The following is a 21,994-nucleotide window of genomic DNA, read 5'->3' on the forward strand; positions in this document are numbered from 1 at the left end:
AAAATCAAGCTAAAACAAATTGTACAATTCTGAAAAAAGTCAGATTTTCCGGCTAAACCCAGCGCAGACCACGATAACTTGAAATTAGGATAGCTGCCTCTCCCATTGACAGGTCTGAGATGGCAGATTTTTGGATTCTATCTTTTTGCAGAATTGAGTATAATAAATCTCGAAAAAAATCTAGTTTTTTTTCCTCTAAAAATTAGAGTTTTCTAGTGATAAAAAATGCAAATATTAAGAGATTTAACAACTCGTGCTTTAATAAATAACCCCCAACATCTCTGGTGTTATGGGGCCCTAAAATATTTTGCTGTGCGGTCCCTTCATTTTAGTTACAACATTAAAGGGGATGGACAGGGGACATCTAAATCCTATATTCATGTGAATATAAATATATTGTTAGTTGTTTCTGAGCTGTGTTCCATTCACTTACAGCCACAGAGCATAAGCCGTTGAATAGAAGGATGAAAGTAAATCTGAGTGCTGTAGGAAGATGCACAGAGTGAGTTCAGCATATAATGGGTGGGTGTGGTGGATGCAGATCCCCCTCCTCCCTCTGCTCAGGGTTATGCATCTATGTGGTTCCACAGGGAGGGGCTGAGTCTGCACAATAAGATGCTGCATGCTGGCTTATAAAGCAGCCTGCCATACTCTCAGACTTTCTTCTCAACATCACTCGAGAACTAAGTACTAACATCCAGCTTAAGTGCTTGGGAATTCCTTGCTCATCATGAGTCACTCTGGTCTAAGAAGCACCTCCACATCCTACCGCCGCACTTTTGGGGGTCCTCTCCTGTCCCCTCTTTCTTACTCCTCATCCTCCAGGCTATCCACCTCCAGGCACTTTGGAAGTCCTTCTCCTGGTCCCTCCAGCCGATCATCCTCCTCGGCCTTCAGGGTAAGGTCCAGTACTCCTGTCCGAGTCTCTCTGGACCGGGTTGACTTCTCTGTGGCTGAGGCTGTTAACCAAGAATTCCTGACCACCCGCAGTAATGAGAAAGCCGAACTACAGGAGCTTAATGACCGATTTGCTAGCTTCATAGAGAAGGTCCGCTACCTGGAGCAGCAGAATGCAGTGCTGGTGACTGAGATCAACCAAGCAAGGTCCAAAGAGCCCACCCGAGCTTCAGACCTGTGCCAGCAGGAGCTGAGGGAACTGCGCAAGCAGTTGGAACTACTGGGCAAAGACAGGGACCACATCCAGGTGGAGAGGGACAACTTTGCAGAAGACCTTGCTTTTCTGAAGCAAAGGTAAGGTGCCAGGGGGTTTAGAGGCAGATGGAGGAATGTAGTTATTTCTGAGGGGGTTATAAGTATACAAACATGTGAAGAACTTCTAAGAAGTCTGAAACATTTCATTGGTGATGGGGTGGCCATATAGATATACAAAAGAGAAGAAACTGACCAGTGCATATTGCCTTTCCCCATATTTTATTTGTAATTAAATTTTTGCATATATTTTCAAAAGCAGTTTTAGGTAAAGTTCATATAGTACCCCTATTAACCTCTGGTTGTATGTTTATAGGCTGGTATTCCTTGTTAGGTGGCATTTCGTGGGAAAAGTGTCTCCTGGCCAAAGTATTGGTCACACAGACTGATTCTCCCTGACTGTAGAATTTATATGGGAGAGATCTCAAGAACCAGGCCTATTTCTGAAAACATAAGACCCCTCCATGGGTGGGTGTCTGTTATGTGTCATGTGGTGGCATTAGATTAGATGCGGGCAGTCTAGACATAGGCAGGGTGTGGCCATGCCACTAAATATTATGCTCTGTATCTTCTGTGGCTTACTTTGCTACTTCTACTGTTCATCCTGGAACAATGCTGATAAAGGGAATGTACTGAAGGTTTTAACAGGCAACTTTTTATAATACAAAATATTACTGCCAAAGAAATAACTGTTACACTATGCCATGTAACTCCTTGTTAACATGTATTTTATTTGTATATAATACACAAAAGTCATGAATATCTTGTAAATTATATCCTTATAAACGGTGAGTAGTGATGTCATCAGTTATAAACGGTGAGTAGTGATGTCATTTCTGTCACATGACTCACTAAAATTTGTGTATTATAATAAAGTACCCCCAGTTGTAAAATATGAGGATATTATAAGTTACCTCGGAGTTCCATGACCATATAAAAGCACGAGGCCTCGTGTTTTTATATGGTCATGAAACTCCTCGGTAACTTATAATATCCTTATATTTTACAAGAGGGGGTACTTTATTCACTATACAACAAATGATCCAGTCCAGTCTTGTTTTCTTATAACAGTGGCGGAAGAGGGAAATACTTATAATGAAGAGATGGTATCAACAACAGCCCTTGCTGCATTACTATTCTCAGCTTAAAATAAGTAATGCCACATGTTATAGTTCAGCAACAAAAAGTACTTGTTCTATTACAATGTATATCCATGTGATAATGAACAAAAACGATAAATTCAGAAGGTTGATTTCATTATTCCAATCAGACTAGACTGGTTAGTTCTAGCTTCAAATTAGTTGTCAAGGGTTACAGGATCAAGGCAAACTTTATGGCCGTTTGTGCAATACGCCCTTGCTTTCCCAGGCTTTCACATGAAAACTGTTCCTTGCAGTGTCAAAGGGTCACATTATACATAATAGAAGAACAAAACAAAGAAGAGGGGTTCTGTGACTGGCTGAGTCTCTGGTGCTTCTTAAAGTGAAAACGTTTGCTAATGAGCTCCTAGAGTTTCAATGTTGGGAGCAGGGTCATCACTTTGTAATTATGCATTGGATGTTTTATTTTTTACTAACAAATGCACAGAAAGCCAGTTTCCTCTGTGACAATGTGGTTGCAGTTGCACCAATGTGTGATCTCATTGATCCTTTGCTAATCATTGGTTAATCCTTCCCCCTAGTGCTCTTATCTTACATAGGTCATTGCACAGCTGGCCACTCTCTTACCCACTCCCTATGGGCAAGATTAAAGGTTAGGGGAAGAGTGCAGCACCAGTATGGGCAGAAGTTGAAAAGCACAGATGTATGGATAATGGCAAAAAGAACAATGAATAAAGGTGGGAATGGGAATACAGGCCGTGAGCACTGCATCAATGAGCTGATCCTCATTTTAACGGAATTTTTAAACTTGTCCGATTAATATCTGGCTGATTTTCGGCCAGTTATTAATCAGGTAGACCCATCAGCGGGCCCTATAGACAGGCAGGTAAGCTGTTGACTCTGAGCCTGAGTCCAAATCTGCCTGTGATTTCAGGAATGCTAATCACACTGTGTTACTACTAGGAAATGAAACATTACAATCCCTTAGTTTTTCAGAGCATCATTTTGTTTCAAAATTCATAATTGGACAGTACCATAATCCTTTAGGCTGCTGCCATACAGGTCATATTCCCCCCTGCCATTATTTAGCCATCTGAGTAACACCCAAGCTGCCTGTTATTGGCTTTAATTTTGGCCCCAAAAGACAGATGTAAGCATTTTTAGGCTACATTTAGTGACAGGTGTTTTTCACTATCTCCAGTAACAGGTGGCACACCCCTGTGCCATCATTCTGAAGTGCAACTAACTTCTGTTTCTTTTCACTTTGGTATAATGGAAATTATAGGTTGTTGGCTCCATAAATGTTTTTGTTAAAGGCCTTTAAAAATAGTATGTATTGTATTCACATTTATAGTAAAATGTCAAATAGTTCCATGTGGAAAAAAAGAAGAATAACTTATATTTAGAGAATTGTCATTTAGGAGATTGGGTGTGTGAGCATAGACACTTATTGTTCTGGTACGCAAGACTGGGTGTGTCTATGGGGGCAGGATGAATGGTAAAATATCTGCAACAGGGCTGGCACAATCTGCCCAAGATGATATTGAGTGTTCATATGAGTGTTGGTTTATGTATAGATAACTGGATAAACGTGTCCAAGTCGCAAATAATTACTCTAGGCTGCTGAAGCATTTATAAGAAACAAATGCTTTGGAAACAACTTTTACTGGCCAAACTAGTGCTGTTCCTCTTGATGCCACTGTTGTTTGCAGGGATAAAAAGGTAGGTAGAAAGGTTAGCATCTGTGACAGAGAGTGTTTATGGACTGTCTGGTGGCTGATAGATGCAGTCATCCAAATCAGGCTTAGTCAGATAACATTCATGGTGGGGCAGTGTACGGCCATCTTAACTGTCTGATTCCAGCTTGAGACAACAGATTGCAATACAACAGAAAGTGTGATTCAGTGGTGTAACTATTCAGAGCCGTCCCTCCCTAGCAAAAAACAAATCTTTAGGGGTGTCCCCTACCTGCCTGCATACCCTGCTCCTGCCTACAGGTAGGAGAGCAGCAAAAGAGGGGGGATTTCTTTGCAACTATAGAGGACGCAGACCCTGTGGTCTGCGCCCTTATATCTAGTTCTACTTATATCCAGACTGTGTTAGAAAAAGTCAAACCTATTCATGGAAAATAATTATTCAACATCTTTTACAATATGGTTGCATGTCTACAGCAATTGCTGTTCCACTTAATCCACATATACAATACACCCTTGGGGATTTATAGAGCTCAGAATATGAGCAATACTAAAATCTATGGGCAGGTTGTGAAAAAACCCATAACTTCTATACATTCTGTTCTCTGCGTACTCTACTAAAACTGTACATACAACACAGTCCAACATTATGACTTGTCCACTCCAGATAAACTTTGTAGCTGATTGCCCCATTTAAGGGGCTAAAGTGACTGCTTGCCAGATATCTTGCCAGGAATTGGCTAGATATCTCTCGGGGAGGCGGGGGGTAGTTAAACATTTGAATGCTGCATTGGGCTACTGATTTGGTCCTTTGCTACCAGATCACCATAGGTCTCTGTTATGGTCTGCACGTTGTATTGGAGGCTAAACAATCAGATCAGCTTGACTCAGGGTGACTGAATCAAGCAAAGAGTCACTTGTTTGTCTAACTTGCTTAAAGGAAAACTATACCCCCAAAATGAATACTTAAGCAACAGATAGTTTATATCAAATTGAATGACATATTAAAGAATCTTACCAAACTGGAATATATATTTACATAAATATTGCCCTTTTACATCTCTTGCCTTGAACCACCATTTCGTGACTCTATCTGTGCTGCCTCAGAGATCACCTGACCAGAAATACTACAACACTAACTGTAACAGGAAGAAGTGAGGAAGCAAAAGGCAGAACTCTGTCTGTTAATTGGCTCATGTGACCTTACATGTGGTTTGTATGTGTGCACAGTGAATCTTACGATCCCAGGGGGCGGCCCTTATTTTTTAAAATGGCAATTTTCTATTTATGATTACCCAATGGCACATACTACTAAAAAAGTATATTATTATGAAAATGGTTCATTTACATGAAGCAGGGTTTTACACATGAGCTGTTTTACTCAGTATCTTTTAATAGAGACCTACATTGTTTGGGGGGTATAGTTTTCCTTTAATAAGATAATCTTAAAACAGGTAAATGACCTTCCTTTTTGCTTCTTTTAATTCATATTAAAAAAGGTGATGCAAAGCTAATTAAATGACCTTCCTTTTTGCTTCTGTAATTCAAAGCCTCAAAACAACCTCAGATGAACGTGAAATTGGTTAGAGTGCCTTTCTAAAAACCTTTGCAATTTACATTATTTTTCAAGATCTTGACAGTGGCTGGACTGTACAAATGGTTTAAATGGGGGTACATAGCTGAAATGACTGTACAAGAAATGGGATGACATGGCTGAACTGGAGTGGTGTGCAAAATATATTCCAAATTTACTTCTACCATATTGAGATTTGGAATGCAGTGTAGCCTGAAGAAAGTGGAGAGGGAAGGTTAATGCCTTATTTTATCGATTACATAAAAAGAGCTCACAAGTGGTAATCTTTAGACTTGGACACCTTATGGTATTTGTTACCATGGCTTTTAGTGATTTTTGTTTCTTTTATTCCTGGCCAGGCTAGATGAAGAAGTTCACAAACGGGAAGATGCAGAGAATAATCTAGTCCTGTTTAGAAAGGTGAGTCAAAAAAAAGAGTAAGAAACACCTCTGTCTGATCCAGTCAGGTTACCATTTACGGCAACTGTGTACCACTAGTGTTTCAATATCTGAATGAAGCCAACCATACAAGGGCCAAGGTTAACTGCCCTAAGGTACTGTTCATGACAGCAAGAGAGCCGTTTGAGGCTGTAGGAATAAGACAATATGCAGACACAGAAAGATCAGAGCCTTTATTGGCAAATAAATACATTTCCCAGTAGTCAGCCATGATAGAGAAAAGGCTTTGTTGCTGTCATCTTGGCTTTATGCTTCCTTGTATTGTCTATAATCCAATCTGATCTATGCCTAGGATGTGGATGATGCCACACTCTCCCGCCTGGAGCTAGAGAGGAAGATTGAGTCTTTGATGGATGAAATAGAATTTCTGAAGAAGCTTCATGAGGAGGTAAGGCATCAACTTTCTAAAGATATTGTGTTTTTAGGGTTATTTCTAGATAATTTTGTGCAAGCATTTTTTCTTTTGGATAAATATGCACCATTATGCACGGATGCAAGAATTTTTCCCTATGGTATCTGATCATCCTGACCTATAAATGTGCAGTTTCAGAAATTCACAGGACTTGTTATGTGGAACAGTTGTTGCATTATCTTACCACCATCATTTGCAGGAAACCTACTGAGCAACACCATAGAGATCTGTAAAACTGCTTCAGTGATCAGTGATTGTAGATATAGAAACCAGAAAACGCCCCTACATTGGACTTGGTTTGTTCTCTTTCTGTGGAAACATGTATTAGAATGCTACCATCAGAGACTCTTGCTTTTCTCATAGGAAATGTTATTTGTGTGGCTGGCTATTAATAATCTACTGATACATATATCCTTATGTATATAAATATATATATATATATATATATTTCTTGCAGATAGGCTAATCCATTGGCTATACAGGTATGGGATCAGTTAACAGCGCCGGATTTCACTGAGGCGCGCCCCTAGGCCGCGCGGTCCGACCAGGCGGCCGCGCGATCCTAGCGCCCACCTCACCTCACTTTCCCAGCGTGCCGGCGAAAAAACGCCGGCGCAGCTGCTGTAAATGAATGGGGATGCACGCGTCCCCATAATGCAGCTGGGCGGCACGCCGCCCCTATTTTTTTGCCGCCCTAGGCCCGGGCCTATGCGGCCTTGCCGCAAATCCGGGCCTGTCAGTTAACCAGAAAGCTCTGAATTACGGAAATTTTTAAAACGGATTTCCTTTTTCTCTGTAATAATAAAACAGTACCTTGTACATGATCCAAACTAAGAAATAATTAATCCATATTGGAAGCAAAACCAGCCTATTTGGGATTACTTAATGTTTACATGATTTTCTAGGTATGAAGATCCAAATTACAGTGATGGAATATGGCCTATAGTTAGAACATATAGATGAAGGAGAGGAGTGGCTACAGGCAATGAAAGGGAGAATAAGCAAAATATATAAATGGAGATGCATTGGAGGGGGATTCGAGGGAGGTTATACATGCATATATATGCTCAGTTTATTAATGGACATCAAATGAGTCTTGCTGTTGTTTTTGTGTTGTTTATACTTCTATTTCTTCTTTGTTGTATTCTTCTTTCTTTCTTTGTGTTATTTTTGTTTTGTACATTTTTATCTGGAAAAAAAAACTTCATAATAAAATATAAGTAAAAAAAGAAGATCCAAATTACAGAAGATCCATTATCCAGAAAATTCCATGTCCCAAGCATTCTGGATAACAGGTCCCATACCTGTACAGTATATACAAAGTGGGTACTTTCTCTGGGCAGAAAATCACTGACCTGAAATTGATCTTTAATTTAGTATAGTAATTTAATTTGATACATGGCCATTGGGCTCAAGGATTAACATTTACAGTAATTAATCACAAATGTATTATACCTCTAGTAAACCAATGTAACCTTTGCATGCCTAAACGGACCGACCATCACTTGCTATATCGCATAGAAGTTTAAAACACTCTATGGTTCTTGAGTTTTCTATCTTTCATTGTACGCATGTGTATGTACATTATGTAGGTTAGTGTATCAGCTTACCTTCTGTTCAAGGTTTTTTCCAGGTGTTAGAGTCTGATTAGGCTGCAAATGATTTTATCATGGCATTCTCCTCTGCAGGAACTCAATGATGTACAAGTCTCAGTTCAGGCACAGCCAGTACACATGGAAATTGAAGCTGCAAAACAGCCTGACCTGACCTCCGCACTGAGGGACATTCGAAGTCAGTATGAGACTATTGCTGCTAAAAACGTACAAGAGTCGGAGGACTGGTACAAGTCCAAGGTACAGTTACCCAGGACATATTATTATTATTACTATTATTAGAGCCAGAATATATGGAAAAAACTTGGAAGAAAAACATAACTCATAAAAGAAGATTGTTCTTATTAATATAGATGGTTTCTGGCTTGATAGATACGTGGCCTATGGCTAGACTTTTATTTAATTCCACGTTTTCCTATTCTTCATTACACAGAATTACTTTTCAGTGCTTTAAAAGGATTCTGTCATGATTTTATGGTGTCGTTTTTATTTCTAAATTACATCGTTTACACTGCAAATAATTCACCTTTCTATTTTTTCAAATTTTATTCCTGAACCAACAGGTATTTTTTTAGTTGTAATATTGGTGTGTAGGCAGCCATCTCAGGTCATTTTGCCTGATCCTGTACATTTAGAAAGAGCCAGCGCTTTGTGAAGGAACTGCTTTCAGATAAGCTATTGTTTCTCCTACTCAATGTAGCTGAATGAGTCACAGTGGGACTTGGATATTAGATATCCTCATATCTGCCAGGGAGCTGTTATCTGGTTACCTAACTATTGTTCTGCTGCTGAGGGGGAAAGGAGGAGGTGCATTTTGTAAAAAACATGTTTTCCTGTGACAAAATCCCTTTAAATTGCATCAGGACATCTTGGATTTGATTTGAAGTGATAATCACCTGCAGTTCCATATTTAGTTCCAAAACCAGTTTTCTCTTTTTTCTACCAATAACAATTCTCTGAACTATATGCAAAAACCTGCAGAGGCAAAATATAAAAATGCTGGGTAAACATTTATGTTAAAGGACCAATAGCATAAATTAAAAAAAAAATGTTAGTATAGAACGAAAAAAACCCACAAAGACAAATTAAACTTTTAAATCACTAAGTCTTTATTAAGAAATAACTTACCGAAACTCCGCTTGTGCTCCTCTTCAGAAAAGGCGATCCGGCTTCCATCATGCGGCGCTCCATTTCTCCTCCCTGCCTTCCTTATAGAAGATAGCCAGGGAGGAGTAATCGAACGCCGCACGATGGATCGTTGCCCTGTTGCCTTTTCTGAAGAGGAGTGCAAGCAGAGAATTGGTAAGTTATTTCTTAATATAGACTTAAAAGTTTGATTTAAAAGTTTATTCAAAAGTTTAATTTGTCTTTGTGTTTTTTTTCGTTCTATACTAACAATTTTTTTTTAATAAAAATTGATGTTACTGGTCCTTTAAGCAGATATTATTCTGAAATGCTTTAGTATGTTCAACTAGGCCTTCTATTGACAATGCTGATTAAGGGCTATTCCACACGGGGAGATAGCGACGCGTTTGCGGTCGCGGCGACAAAGCGCCGCGACAGTCGCCGTGACCAGCGCAGGCGACAGTTTTGTATGGGCGCCTATGTAAAAACGCCTGTGCTAACCACACGAGGCGATGCGCTTTTCAACAGTCGCCTGAAAATGCCTCGCCAGGCTTTTTCAGGCGACTGTTGAAAAGCACATCGCCTCGTGTGGTTAGCACAGGCGTTTTTACATAGGCGCCCATACAAAACTGTCGCCTGCGCCGGTCGCGGCGACTGTCGCGGCGCTTTGTCGCCGCGACCGCAAACGCGTCGCTATCTCCCCGTGTGGACTAGCCCTAAACAGACAAATACCATCACATTACTCTGATGCTTAATAGCTGGGGTTATTCAGGGGCAGCTACCAAACGAGCCATGTAAGTTGTGTTGAAATCACCATCCCATTAACTGCTCTATCTTCTGTTACTAAACTGCGCAGATTCATCTCTCCACATAAAACTAAAATTGAAAGAGCCTATTCATAAACATGATTAATGATTAACGGCTGCTAATTTCCATTTAATGACTAAAGCCCAAAGTGAATTTTCCATGGGTGGCTGCTCTAAAATAAATGAAGGCCAATTAAGGAGGATTATTAGATCGTACATAATGAAAATAACCGTTAGCTTTATGGATATAATCTTGTACAAATAAACTCATAGCATAATGACAAGTGTAAATCATGCTAGCTGTTATACAGTACAGATACAGACAGCAGCACTATACATGACATTAATCTTATGTGCCTAGATAATGGCTAGACACGGAGTGAACTTAGGGTTATCCAGCCCACTGGTATTGTGTGATTTGCCCATCCACGGGATAGGGGTATTGTTCCATTGTTTTGAGCCTTTCAATCCAAAATTTGAGCCAAAGTAAGGGGGAGCTATGGCTCCTCTCACTGTCTCATTGGCCCATACCCCCTTCACCCACCAAGAAAGTAGCAGATTACATTTTTTATTTTGGATGGGCAAGATTGTCTGTCTGTGATCTAATATAACTGCAGAATGACCCCCCCCCAGGCACAAAGAAGTTGTAATACAAGTCTAGACAGTTGGGTAGTTTGGTCAAAATCAACCAACCTGCCTGACAACATCTGGGCATGTCCAACCAGCTCTGCTTGTTGCTGACAGTGTTGAAACATAGGTAATCTAGACCCAGCAATTTGTGTAACATTATTTCTGACATGAAGTGATACATGCACAAATCGTTAAACTTTAAAATTCTCTTCATATGTCTCCTTCTTCATGGGACAGTTTGCTGATCTCTCAGATGCTGCAAATCGCAACAGTGAAGCTCTGCGCCAAGCCAAGCAGGACATGAATGAATCGCGACGCCAGATCCAAAGTCTGACATGTGAGGTTGATGGTCTGAAGGGAACAGTGAGTATTTTCAGCGATTGATTTAATGGATTAGCTGTATACAGATTTTGGAAGCTAATTTTTTTATGCCCATGATTAGCCATATTTAGCTAACGAGGTCTTGAGCTAGACAAATAGGGAGGCTGAAATGTATGGGCCAAGACGTAAAATGTTCAAAAATGTTCTTTTATCTCACTTTTTTAAAATTGTAGTTGAATACAGATAGGGTTGCCATCTTTTCTGGAAAAAATACTGGCCTTCCTATATTTTTCCCTTTTTTCCCCTATTAACAGGTGTAACCCTACTTTGGTTACTGTCTCTTTCAATAGCAATTAATCCTTGGCTATCCAGGGGCCCTGATTCACTTTTGCGTATGAAAAGTACTGGGAACTGGGATTTACAGTGCAGTGCTTCCACCTATGGAACACCGAGGAGCACTCCTCAGGGGGGTTCCACTAGGAAAAATAAAACACACAGTTTGCAAATGAAACAAATATAAACTTTATATAAAACAGTAGTGAAAGAACTTGGGCAAACTAATACACAATGCACTCCTGCACTGGGGACACGTGGGACCTACCCACCTCACTATAAGGTACCTGACTGTTTCTCCAACACAATCATTTTATTATCGAAGTCCCAAACCTCTGGAAGGTGTTAATAACCACACAGTTCAGTTCAATTGAATTGTCCCTTAATCAGAGCTCTTACACCCCAGGTAGCACTACCTTTTCCAAAAGTACCTTTCCCGTTGGAACTTAGTAGCCGATCCCACGCAGCAGGTAAAAGCACAAAACCTGTCCTCAAATTTGGGGCCCATGTTTGTATCCTTGCCAGTATCCTCCCTTGGGTGGCTCACTCATCGGGGTGCTCTCTGGAGAACAGGGTGGGCTCTCTCTGTACTACTACAAATGCAACAGGCTGGATGGTCTCACAAGAACTGGTTCTGACTGGATGTTGCAGCATAGAACCCCTGTTAAGCTCTGTAGGAGACCCTGTACAAAATGCTTCAAAGTCAGGCACTCCCTCTCTCCCAAGGGTGCACTGGGGCGCCCAGCCAATTGGATGGCTCTCCAGCCTGTAACTGGGCTGGATGATGTCACACACAGAAAAAGCAGGACAAGGATTTTTCTGATCCCCTACACAGGCATGGGCAGTTTGGGGTATATTTGCACTGGCAGAGAAACCACCTGGGGTAACATAGCCTTAAATGAGAACTAAACCCTAAAAACTAATATGGCTAGAAATTCCATATTTTATATACTGAACTTACTTAACCAGTTTAAAGGTTCAAAATCTCCACGGTGTTAATGATCCAGGCCTTCAGAGCTGTCACAAGACAAGCATACCTCACCCTTCACTCCCATTCAAGTACTAGGACATAAACTAATTATAAAAAGCAAAAATGCTAAAGTTTGCAAGCTCAAAGTTAATTCACTGTTCTTTGGTATAGTACTGCCAATACTGCCCTTATCTACACCAAGGTAAAGAGAAACATAATTATAGCACTGTGACCCAATGTAACAGAGTTTCCCATAAATTGGGAATACTGTGCATGTAAGTAAGTGAGCAGCGAGGTATGTCTTTAATCATAAGTACAAAAAAATTCAGTGGATACTAAAGGAAACAATAGTTTGTATTTAAATTCACTTTTATCCGCAGGCCAAGATCAGCCTCATCAGCCTAAAACCAATCCTGGTATAGGTCGCTGTAGATCAGTAGAATCATTTGCCCAGCCTCTCTGTCTACCTAACTTTCCTTCAAAGGAATTTCTACACAGGTCTCTTACTTGTACCAAATTCATATTATTAATTAATAGCCTGTCTGCAAACTAAATTAAAAATGCCCATGACGGGGCAGATTTACTAAAGGGCGAAGTGGCCATCGCTAACAAAAATTTGCCAAAAATACCATCCGTAGGGACACCGGCAATTTATTAACAGGCATAGAGGACAATTCACTAGAGCACATCTCTAGTGAAGTTTTGCGCCCTTTCACCAGGTGAACTATTGTTACTCTGCATTTGCCCCGACGTCTTTTGCACAGTTTCCCCTCTGCTATTCCTCTATAATTCTTTCTATTATATATTCTATAATTCGAATTTCCATAATGCTGCTTGGTCCATAACGTAATTAAGCCCTATCAACCAGATGGTATTAAAAATTCTACACTTGACAACTGCAAAACATAAACATGTAAATAATTAAAAAAAACACATTAAATACAAAAAGAAGACCAACAGCAAGTTGCTATAAAATACCACTGTCCAGAACATACTAAGGGGCACATTTACTTTGCTCGAGTGAATAAAAAAAACTTAAAATTTCGAATGTTTTTTTGGCTACTTCGACCATGGAATTGGCTACTTCGACCTTTGACTACGACTTCGAATCAAACTATTCGAACTAAAAATCGTTCGAATATTCGACCATTCGATAGTCGAAGTACTGTCTCTTTAAAAAAAAACTTCGACCCCCTAATTTGCCACCTAAAACCTACCGAGGTGCAATGTTAGGGAAGGTCCCCAAAAGCCTTCTAACAATTTTTTGGTCGAAGAAAAATCGTTCGATCGATGGATTAAAATCCTTCGAATTGAACGATTTTTCGTTCGATTGAACTTCGATATTCGAAGTCGAAGGATTTACATTCGACCATATGTGAATCTGCCCCTAAAAGTCCTCTAGGGGACCTCTACTTCAAAATTGTGTTTACAGAGTGAATGGAATTTAGTATTTTCCAATATACATTAAAGACTTTTTAGTCAGAACTAACTGACTAAATGACAGCACCTAGTGCTTCTTTATGTATTTGCTTCTTATAGTGCATCAGGGTATTTATAGTCTAGGTGACTTTATAGTCTAGGTGACTTAATGCTTTAAAGAGCTGTTGGGCTTTCTGTATCAAATCTATATTTTAACCAGGGAATTCAAACCCATAAATATTTTTGATGAGAGTCTAATATTACACTGGACATCTTCTCTTGAACCATAATCCAATCTATTTTGCCTTTGGTAGCGTCTATGGAGATCTGTTTTGTTTTCCATGCTCATGTTCCAACATAGGAGCTTTGATTCCTTGCTCCAAGATAGTATCTAGAGTAGACGCCTGCCCTGCTGAGATAAGGAGCTCTAACGTATGGTCCAACATATGTTCATCTTAATTACGTTAACCTATCAACTATATACCTGCAGTTCACATTAAAATTATGTATATGTCTAATTAGTATACAGGCAGACATGAAAATAAATGAGCACTAAGTCCTAATTTACTTTGCCCACAGGGACTCTCTGTGGTTGGTACAATAGGAATCATTACTCAAATCTGACAGCTATATGCTGTTTTATCTGAAATTATTTTAGAAGAAATAAGTATGTCATTATGCTGTGTCTGCACCATTTAGTGAAATAGTGCAGGAATTTTGACTGACAGTCAGTGAAGAATGGAAAGCCATAGGGGTGGCATAGATTAGGGAACAGCTACATTGACATAATTTTGTCCCTATACAAAGAATGAAGCACTGCTGCGTCAGATGAAAAATATGGAGGAGCAGTTTGGGATGGAGGCAGCTAATTACCAGGACACAATTGGAGGACTGGAGCAGGAAGTGCAGCATATGAAGGAGGAGATGTCACGTCACCTGAGAGAGTACCAAGACCTGCTCAATGTCAAGATGGCTTTAGATATTGAGATTGCAACTTACAGAAAGCTCCTAGAAGGAGAGGAGAGCAGGTAAAATTAGGATGACCAGTCATGACCCAAAATAATTTGCCATAGTCAGTAGTTATATAACAGTATGGAAAGCAAAGCAATGGGGGTATAGTGTTGCTGGGAGGAAAATTTAAAATATAGAAGCAGGTCTCTCAGATAACACTTGCTCATCTAATTACAGATTGTTCATTGTAAAGCAGTAACTACCAAGAAAGCACCTGCCTATCTCGGTGGTGATTGTGTGTAGGTGGGGGTTGCAGATCACCCATGATTTTGTTCTTATCCTGGGTCATCCTGTGGGGGGGAGGGGCTGTATTTTTTTTCAGGGTGGTGGCCAAACTTACACCACTGTGTTCAACAAAACATTTGAGGCTTCAGCCTCATCTGGTCCTGCAACTTTCTATGATAATAAGAAAGAACCATACCATTCAGTAATAAAGAGACTAGTTACTTGCAGTACTGAGGCTGTATCCATATATAATTTGCAATATCCCTTCTGCAATTTGCAAGAAGTTGTTGAAGGTCACAGCTGTTGTACTCTTTTGATAACGTGGATCCCCCTGTGTTAGAGATGACAGTACCTGACTAAAGGAATGACTGCATATTGGTTAAGCAGTAGTTTCATATAAGCACATGATGTATAAGCAACTGGTAATATTTGTTTGTTTTTCAGGATTGCTGTCCCAATCCACTCTCTGACATCTCTTAGTATTAAAAGTCCAGGTGAGTGCCTCTAGCTAAATATTATATATAAAACAAGAAAAGCTTGTTAAACGAGCTAAAACCCAACCATCAATGTAGTGGGATTTTCTCCAGTTCTACTGGAATGTTTCCTTAGGGCTAAACTCAAGGGGAGATTATGTAGGATGGTACCGAATCGACAGATCGCATCCTACAAGTCGGATGCAGTCGCTTGGGTAAAAATATAACGGGAATCATCCAAAAATCTGATTTGTAAACTACATGGAAAATATTCCATCCAACACTACTGTTGGGAATGCAGCATAACATTATGCTGGATCTACTGTACCTCCAATAATCTATACGTAACTTTGTTTTTTGTAGCAGCTCCTGAAATCGATCGCAGCACCGAGACACACACCAGAAAAACGGTTGTTATTAAAACTATTGAGACCAGGGATGGAGAGGTGAGAATAATTCTTCAAGTTAAAATTATACTGATAGATCCAAACTATTGGCAACAGAATTTGATTCCGTGCATAAAATGATCCCACCATAGCTATGTTTTAAACAGACAAAAAATAGCAATAATAAATGAATAAAAACTCACCCATGTTATATTCATTCCTATGGGATTTTTAGAATTGTATTTATCAATGTGTGAAAGTTAGAACTCGATGAACCATTCGATTAATATGGTTTTAAAAACCCCATAGGAATGAATAGAACCTGGGAGAGTTTTTATTTATTAAGCTCTAAACTCACATTTTGATAAATCTGCCCCTGAAAGTTAACCTATGGGTAAGTCCCCTTAATTGGGTCCCCATGCTTTCTTTTAATATAATAATTAATTTCAAAAAGACCATAGTAATTAAAAGGAGGTATAAATCAGGGTCCTATTCAAAAAAAGTTAGGAAACCTAGTTTTTAATCGATTTGCTTAAAGCGCATTCGTCTCTCAGTAGATTATTTATGATTCTGATGTCTGTGTACTTGTCCTGTAGCTTTGATATTTGGGCCAGTGGAACCAAGCAACCTAGTCATGTGCATCTGTTTATATTACTGTGTTTAAAGTTCCCATGCACATTTATACACTGCCTAAAATATTTGCATTCATTTTTGCATATAGCAGGTTGTCACTGAGTCTCGGAAAGAGCAGTCTTCAGAAGGAGAGAAGTGATCCTGTATGCGGTGCTCGGAGAGACCCAGTTCCATTGCAATACCTCTCCATGGACGGAACCTCCTGTGCTTTTCTAATTGATGGATACTGAGGGTCATCTCCACTAACACACTCCTTTATCTCACAGAGTGTCATTGGCATGGCATTCAGTTATCAATTATTTGGTGGAAACCCAACTTTCTCTGTGTGCCTGTACCCCAAATAGATGTATTATTGTTAATTGTTTTCTAATACATTCTGAGGATCTATGGCCAAACATGGCATGTATGTCTTTCCATTAGCCATGTACTAAACATAGTGATCTTTGTTATCTACCTTCACACTGATGGATGTTTATACATATAGCTGTGACACAATTTACATACTGTTGTTAGGCATAGCTTCCTATGGTAGATAGCTTGGTACAAATTGAGCCTATATTAATAGAAAATGAATATGCCACACATATTAAGTTACTTTCAGTACATAGAAGGCTTTTATCCACCAGTATCAGTACCATATGTCTACTTTCCTTTTTTTGTTCTCTTTTCCTTCTTCAACACTTTATATCCAGACTTATGGTTGGTACTGGGCTTCAGCCACTGCTCAGAACAGGATCTGCTCAAAGATGTGACAGCTGTGAAGCGACTTTGGTGCTATACATTCCCTGCCTCTGTGTATTGGCTGGGACTCTGTCCCATCATGCCTTGTACATGTGCCATTTCTGCTTACTAGTCAATAAAATAATTTACAGCAATCAAGTTTAAGTTTCTAGATAACTGTTTTCATTGTGCACATGGTTAACTTCTGTTGTATTTATATGTATATCATTTTTTTATTATAAAGTGTCAGTAAAAGGTGCTGTACAGAACATTGGTAAATACAAACAATGAGGCAGATAATATTGTCATTGGGCCAATCTGGTCTACATACCAGTTCAGAGAGTTTAAAGGGTTACTGTCATGGGAAAATATTTTTTTCCCAAAATGCATTATCTAATACTGCTGCTCCAGCAGACTTCTGCACTGAATCCATTTTTCAAAAGATCAATCAGATTCAATTTCAAATCTGACATGGGGCTAGACATATTGTCTGTTTCCCAGGTGCCCCCAGCCATGTGACTTGTGCTCTGATAAACTTCAGTGATTCTTTACTGCTGTACTACCTTCCCACCCAGTAGCCCATCAGCAGAACAATGGGAATGTAACCAGATAACCTGGTACATAAGAACAGCACTCAATTGTAAAAACCCATGTCCCACTGTGACTCCTTCAGTTACATTGAGTAAGAGAAACAACAGCCTGCCAGAAAGCAGTTTCATCCTGAAGTGCTGGATCTTTCTGAAAGCACATGACCAGGCAAAATAACATGAGATGGCTGCCTACGCACCAATATTACAACTAAAAAAATATATATTTGTTGGTTCATGAATTAAATTTTAAATGGTAGATTAAATTGTTTGCAGTGTAAATAATGTAATTTAGAAATAAAAACTAGACCATAAAAATCATGACAGAACATACCTCACAACTGACCTGTTTTCAGTGGGACAGTCCCACTTTTGTACTGAAAAGTCCCGACTTTCTCTGCACTGAACAGAAAGAAAAAGATACAAAGTTTCTAACTTAATTGGCTTTTGGCAGAGAGCCCAGAACAGCCACCAGGTGCAACTAAGACACTTTTGTAACAATTTTGAGATAAGCAAATAAGTAACAGTTTAGATAAACAGGGAGAAGTGTTAGACTCACAGCTTAAAGGGCAATTCACCTTCATTAGCAAAACTGTAATAACTGGAAAAAAACAGAAATATGTTCAAACTTTCATAACTTGCTAAATTTTGTAAAATAAACATGGTAATTAGGGGTGTGGCCACACAAATGGGCGTGGTCAAAACCATATTGTCCCTCTTTTTATTTCAAAAATTTTGTGAGGTACGGAAATTCCAAAGTTACACCGCTGCCTGAAACATTCTCTACTCCAGTATTTCGGACTGGGACACCAGGGGCCCACCATAAAACCTTAGACCAGGATCCCAATCTCCTCAATCAACCTCTATTCTCCTAGTCTGTTTTCTTTACATACTATAATCAATTATTCCATCTATTTAGCCTCTTTGTTCTCATAGAAATAGGGAATGACCATGAAATAGGCCAAAAGTTTAGCAGCATGAGGGCTCACTGACACCTGGGCCCACCGGGAGTTTTCCTGGTATCCCTGTGGGCCAGTCCGACCCTGCTCTACTCTGATCCTGATCTGTGGCCCCATATTTAGTTACATCTGAAACCATGGCTGGTTTTTATAATCTGATATACTGTAATTGGCTATATGCTATTTTTAACAACAGTAATGGAAAAAACCCCACAACCCTAGTGGATATCTTCCACAAAGTATTCTTGTCCCTCTGCAGTAGAACAACTAAGGGTAAGGGCACACGGGGAGATTCGGGGAGATTTAGTCACCTGGTGACTAATCGTTCTTCTTCTGGGCAACAATCTCCCCGAACTCGCCAGCGGGATGGCACTCACGGCGCTTCATTTTCCAAAGTTGCCTGAAGTTTTCTCGAGAGGCAAATGCGGGCGAGATTGTCGCCCCGAAGAAGAGGCGATTTGTCGCCTGGTCGACTAATCTCCCCAAATCTGCCCGTGTGCCCTTACCCTAAAGGGGACATTTACCTTTCAATCACATTTTAGCTCGCTATAGACAGACCCATGCAAAGCAAGTTAAAATTCTAGCAATCTTCCAAATTAATTAAACTAGGGCCACTGGGATACCATCAAACAGTATTTACCAACTGCAAGAAACTAGCCAAAACTGTGCAGGGTGCCCTGATTTGTGGCGAGACCACATAGGCCTGGGCCGAGGGCGGCAATATTTTAGGGGCGGCATGCTGCCCTCCCGCACCCAACGGAGCACTGGGTGCTCCGATACTGAATAGCACACTCATGTGCACACAGGGACCCGGTGCTAGGACCATGCGGCTGGCGCTAGGACCGCGCAGCCACGAAACGGCACACACGCAAAGTGTCTGGGCACTGGCCTCGGGATTCCATTTACATAAACCCGCCCCTGAAGCTGCCCACACTTATAGAATTATGTTGCACCATATATATTCTCTAGTGAACGCTGTACAGGGCATTCCAAAAGGAACACTTGCCTATTATTTGTGGAATGGTGAATTGCAAACTCTATTGCTGCCAATAGTAATTTTTACTAAAATTAGAATTTTTTTTAATGAATCCATTTTTTTCTATATATTTCTCTAAAACCCTAACCCCCATATGTATTGAAAGGCACTAAGTTTGCCCAGGAGCAGTAGCCCATATCAACCAAAAAGATGCTTATTTTAAACTGGTGACTAGTAAACACTTCCTGCTGATTGGATGCTAGGAGTTACTACTTAAGGGCAAACTTAGTGCATTTTATTGCATAACCCCCATATAAATCCTAGATTAATTAAGTATAAAAACACAAAAAACGAACACAAAAGTAAAAGCGGTCAAGATCCTATAGAAGTCAATGAGAGCTGACTTTATTAGAACTTTTTTTTTTAGCCATTTAGACTTTTAGAGGTTTTATCAATAGTAATTGTACGAAAAACACAAATTTTTAGAGGTTTTTGTATCTTTTAGCATATTGTTCAGCGCTTTTTTCATTTGTGCTTTTATATTTGGATCTTTTAATAATTTACATGGAATCTGTGGTTTCAGAGAAAAATTAGTTTATTCATGGTTTCTAAAACCTCTAAAATGAGAATGTTGGTAAGTGGGCCCCCCTGTTTATGTGATACGTTTCTGAAATGAAATCAAATAAGAGGCTTTTGGCAGAGAGCCCATAATACTTGGCAGCTGCACATAGATACTTTTTTTAACAATTTAAGATAAGCAAAAATACAATTGTAACCAGGGCCGAGCCAAGCCAACTGGGCACCCTAGGCAACCCAGTTGGCTAACCCTGCCCCCCATATGCGTGCTGTAATGGAGGGGGAGGGAAATAAAGGGGAGGGAGTAAGGGCAGGGAGGGAGGTAGTGGCGAGTGACAGAGGGGAGGGAGGTAGGAAGGGAGAGTGGCAGAGGAGGGGGCAAGAACGGCAGAAGGGATTGAATCCAAACTAGGAAAAGGCAGAAGTCCCTTGAACAGCGTCCCCCACATTGTAGTGCCCTAGGCAGGTGCCGCTTCTGCATATCCTTAATTCTGGCCCCAAACTATTTAATATAAGCAGGTCTCTTGGGAAAACTGACTTGCAGCCTAAAGAGATACTGACATCAGAAAATAACCTTTATTATCTATCATAACATTGTCTTTGAATGCCATTTATAATTTTGCCATAAACGTATTTGCCTGATGCTTTTACATTACCTTTCTTACTACCCTGTTCCTGTATTAGGGGACTGCCATATTTGTACAGCAGGAGGCCGTTAGCATTAGAAACTCTAACTGACAAGTTAAGAAGGGACAGTCATGTTGGCAAAACAGTCAGGTTTAGGAACTTCAAGTGACAAATACTTACAAAAGCAAAACTATCAGCGAAAAATTATCAACATGACCTATAGGTAACTTTTGATGCAGATTAATATTTTAAAAACATTTTTTTTAGTGTCCGTATCACTTTAAGGGTAGTGGCACACGGGAAGATTTAAGCTGGCCATAGACGCAAAGATCCGATCGTACGAATCATTGTACGATCGGACTTTCCCATCTCTCAACCTGTCACTAACCATTCAGATCAAAGTCTTACCATTCCGACCAAATAAAGTAGTTCTAAAAGCATAAAGCAGATCAGCCGATGTTCTGCCCCTGACAGCAATCGTACGATAGACAAAGCTGGTGACAGTCTCCCACTGAAAATCGTACGATCGGCAATACACGCAGAGATATTATCGGCAGGCGACAGAAATTTTCTAACCCGTCCAATCGACCAAACGACCGATCTCCGCTGGACGAAAAATGTTGGGACCCTCCACACACGGTCCGAAAACCATACGAATCGTGGATCGTTGCATCTATGGCCAGCTTTAGTCTCCTGCGATAAATCTTTGCTACTGCTGGCGAACTAATCTCCCCAAAATGCCTTCCTACTGGGAAGAATGTGGCTGGCAGCGGGATGGCATAAGCGTTGCTTTGGTTTTCTGAAGTCACAAAGAAACTCGGACACATATGCCATCCCGCCGGCGATTCCCATTCCTGCTGGTTTGAAGGCATTTCGGGAGATTAGTCACCAGCAGTAGCATTTTTAGTATGTTATAGTATGGCCAGTTCTAAGCAACTTTTCAATTGGCCTTCATTATTTTTTTTTTTTTATAGTTTGAACTATTTGCCTTCTTCTTCTGACTCTTTCCAGCTTTCAAATGGGGTTAACTGACCCCTTCTAAAAACAAATGCTCTGTAAGGCTACAAATGTATTGTTATTTCTACTTTTGTCTCATCTTTCTATTCAGGCCTCTCATATTCATATCCCAGCCTCTTATTCAAAGAAGAGCATGGTTG

The 21,994-nt window shown here is 40.0% G+C and overlaps 1 protein-coding gene across 4 annotated transcripts; it reads left to right on the forward strand.

Moving 5' to 3' along the window:
• Window positions 1–597: 597 nt before the first annotated feature.
• On the forward strand, window positions 598–17,271 carry prph.L (peripherin L homeolog). Of its 4 annotated transcripts, none has more exons than XM_018244829.1 (9): window positions 598–1,251; window positions 5,936–5,996; window positions 6,328–6,423; window positions 8,136–8,300; window positions 10,859–10,984; window positions 14,472–14,692; window positions 15,345–15,394; window positions 15,740–15,819; window positions 16,484–17,271. In XM_018244829.1, the coding sequence occupies exons 1-9, from the start codon at window positions 731–733 to the stop codon at window positions 16,529–16,531; spliced, it is 1,368 nt and encodes a 455-aa protein (XP_018100318.1). In that variant the 5' UTR covers window positions 598–730; the 3' UTR covers window positions 16,532–17,271.
• The last annotated feature ends 4,723 nt before the right edge of the window (window positions 17,272–21,994 follow it).

This window comes from Xenopus laevis, chromosome 2L, assembly GCF_017654675.1.
Source record: "Xenopus laevis strain J_2021 chromosome 2L, Xenopus_laevis_v10.1, whole genome shotgun sequence".
NCBI lineage: Eukaryota > Metazoa > Chordata > Amphibia > Anura > Pipidae > Xenopus > Xenopus laevis.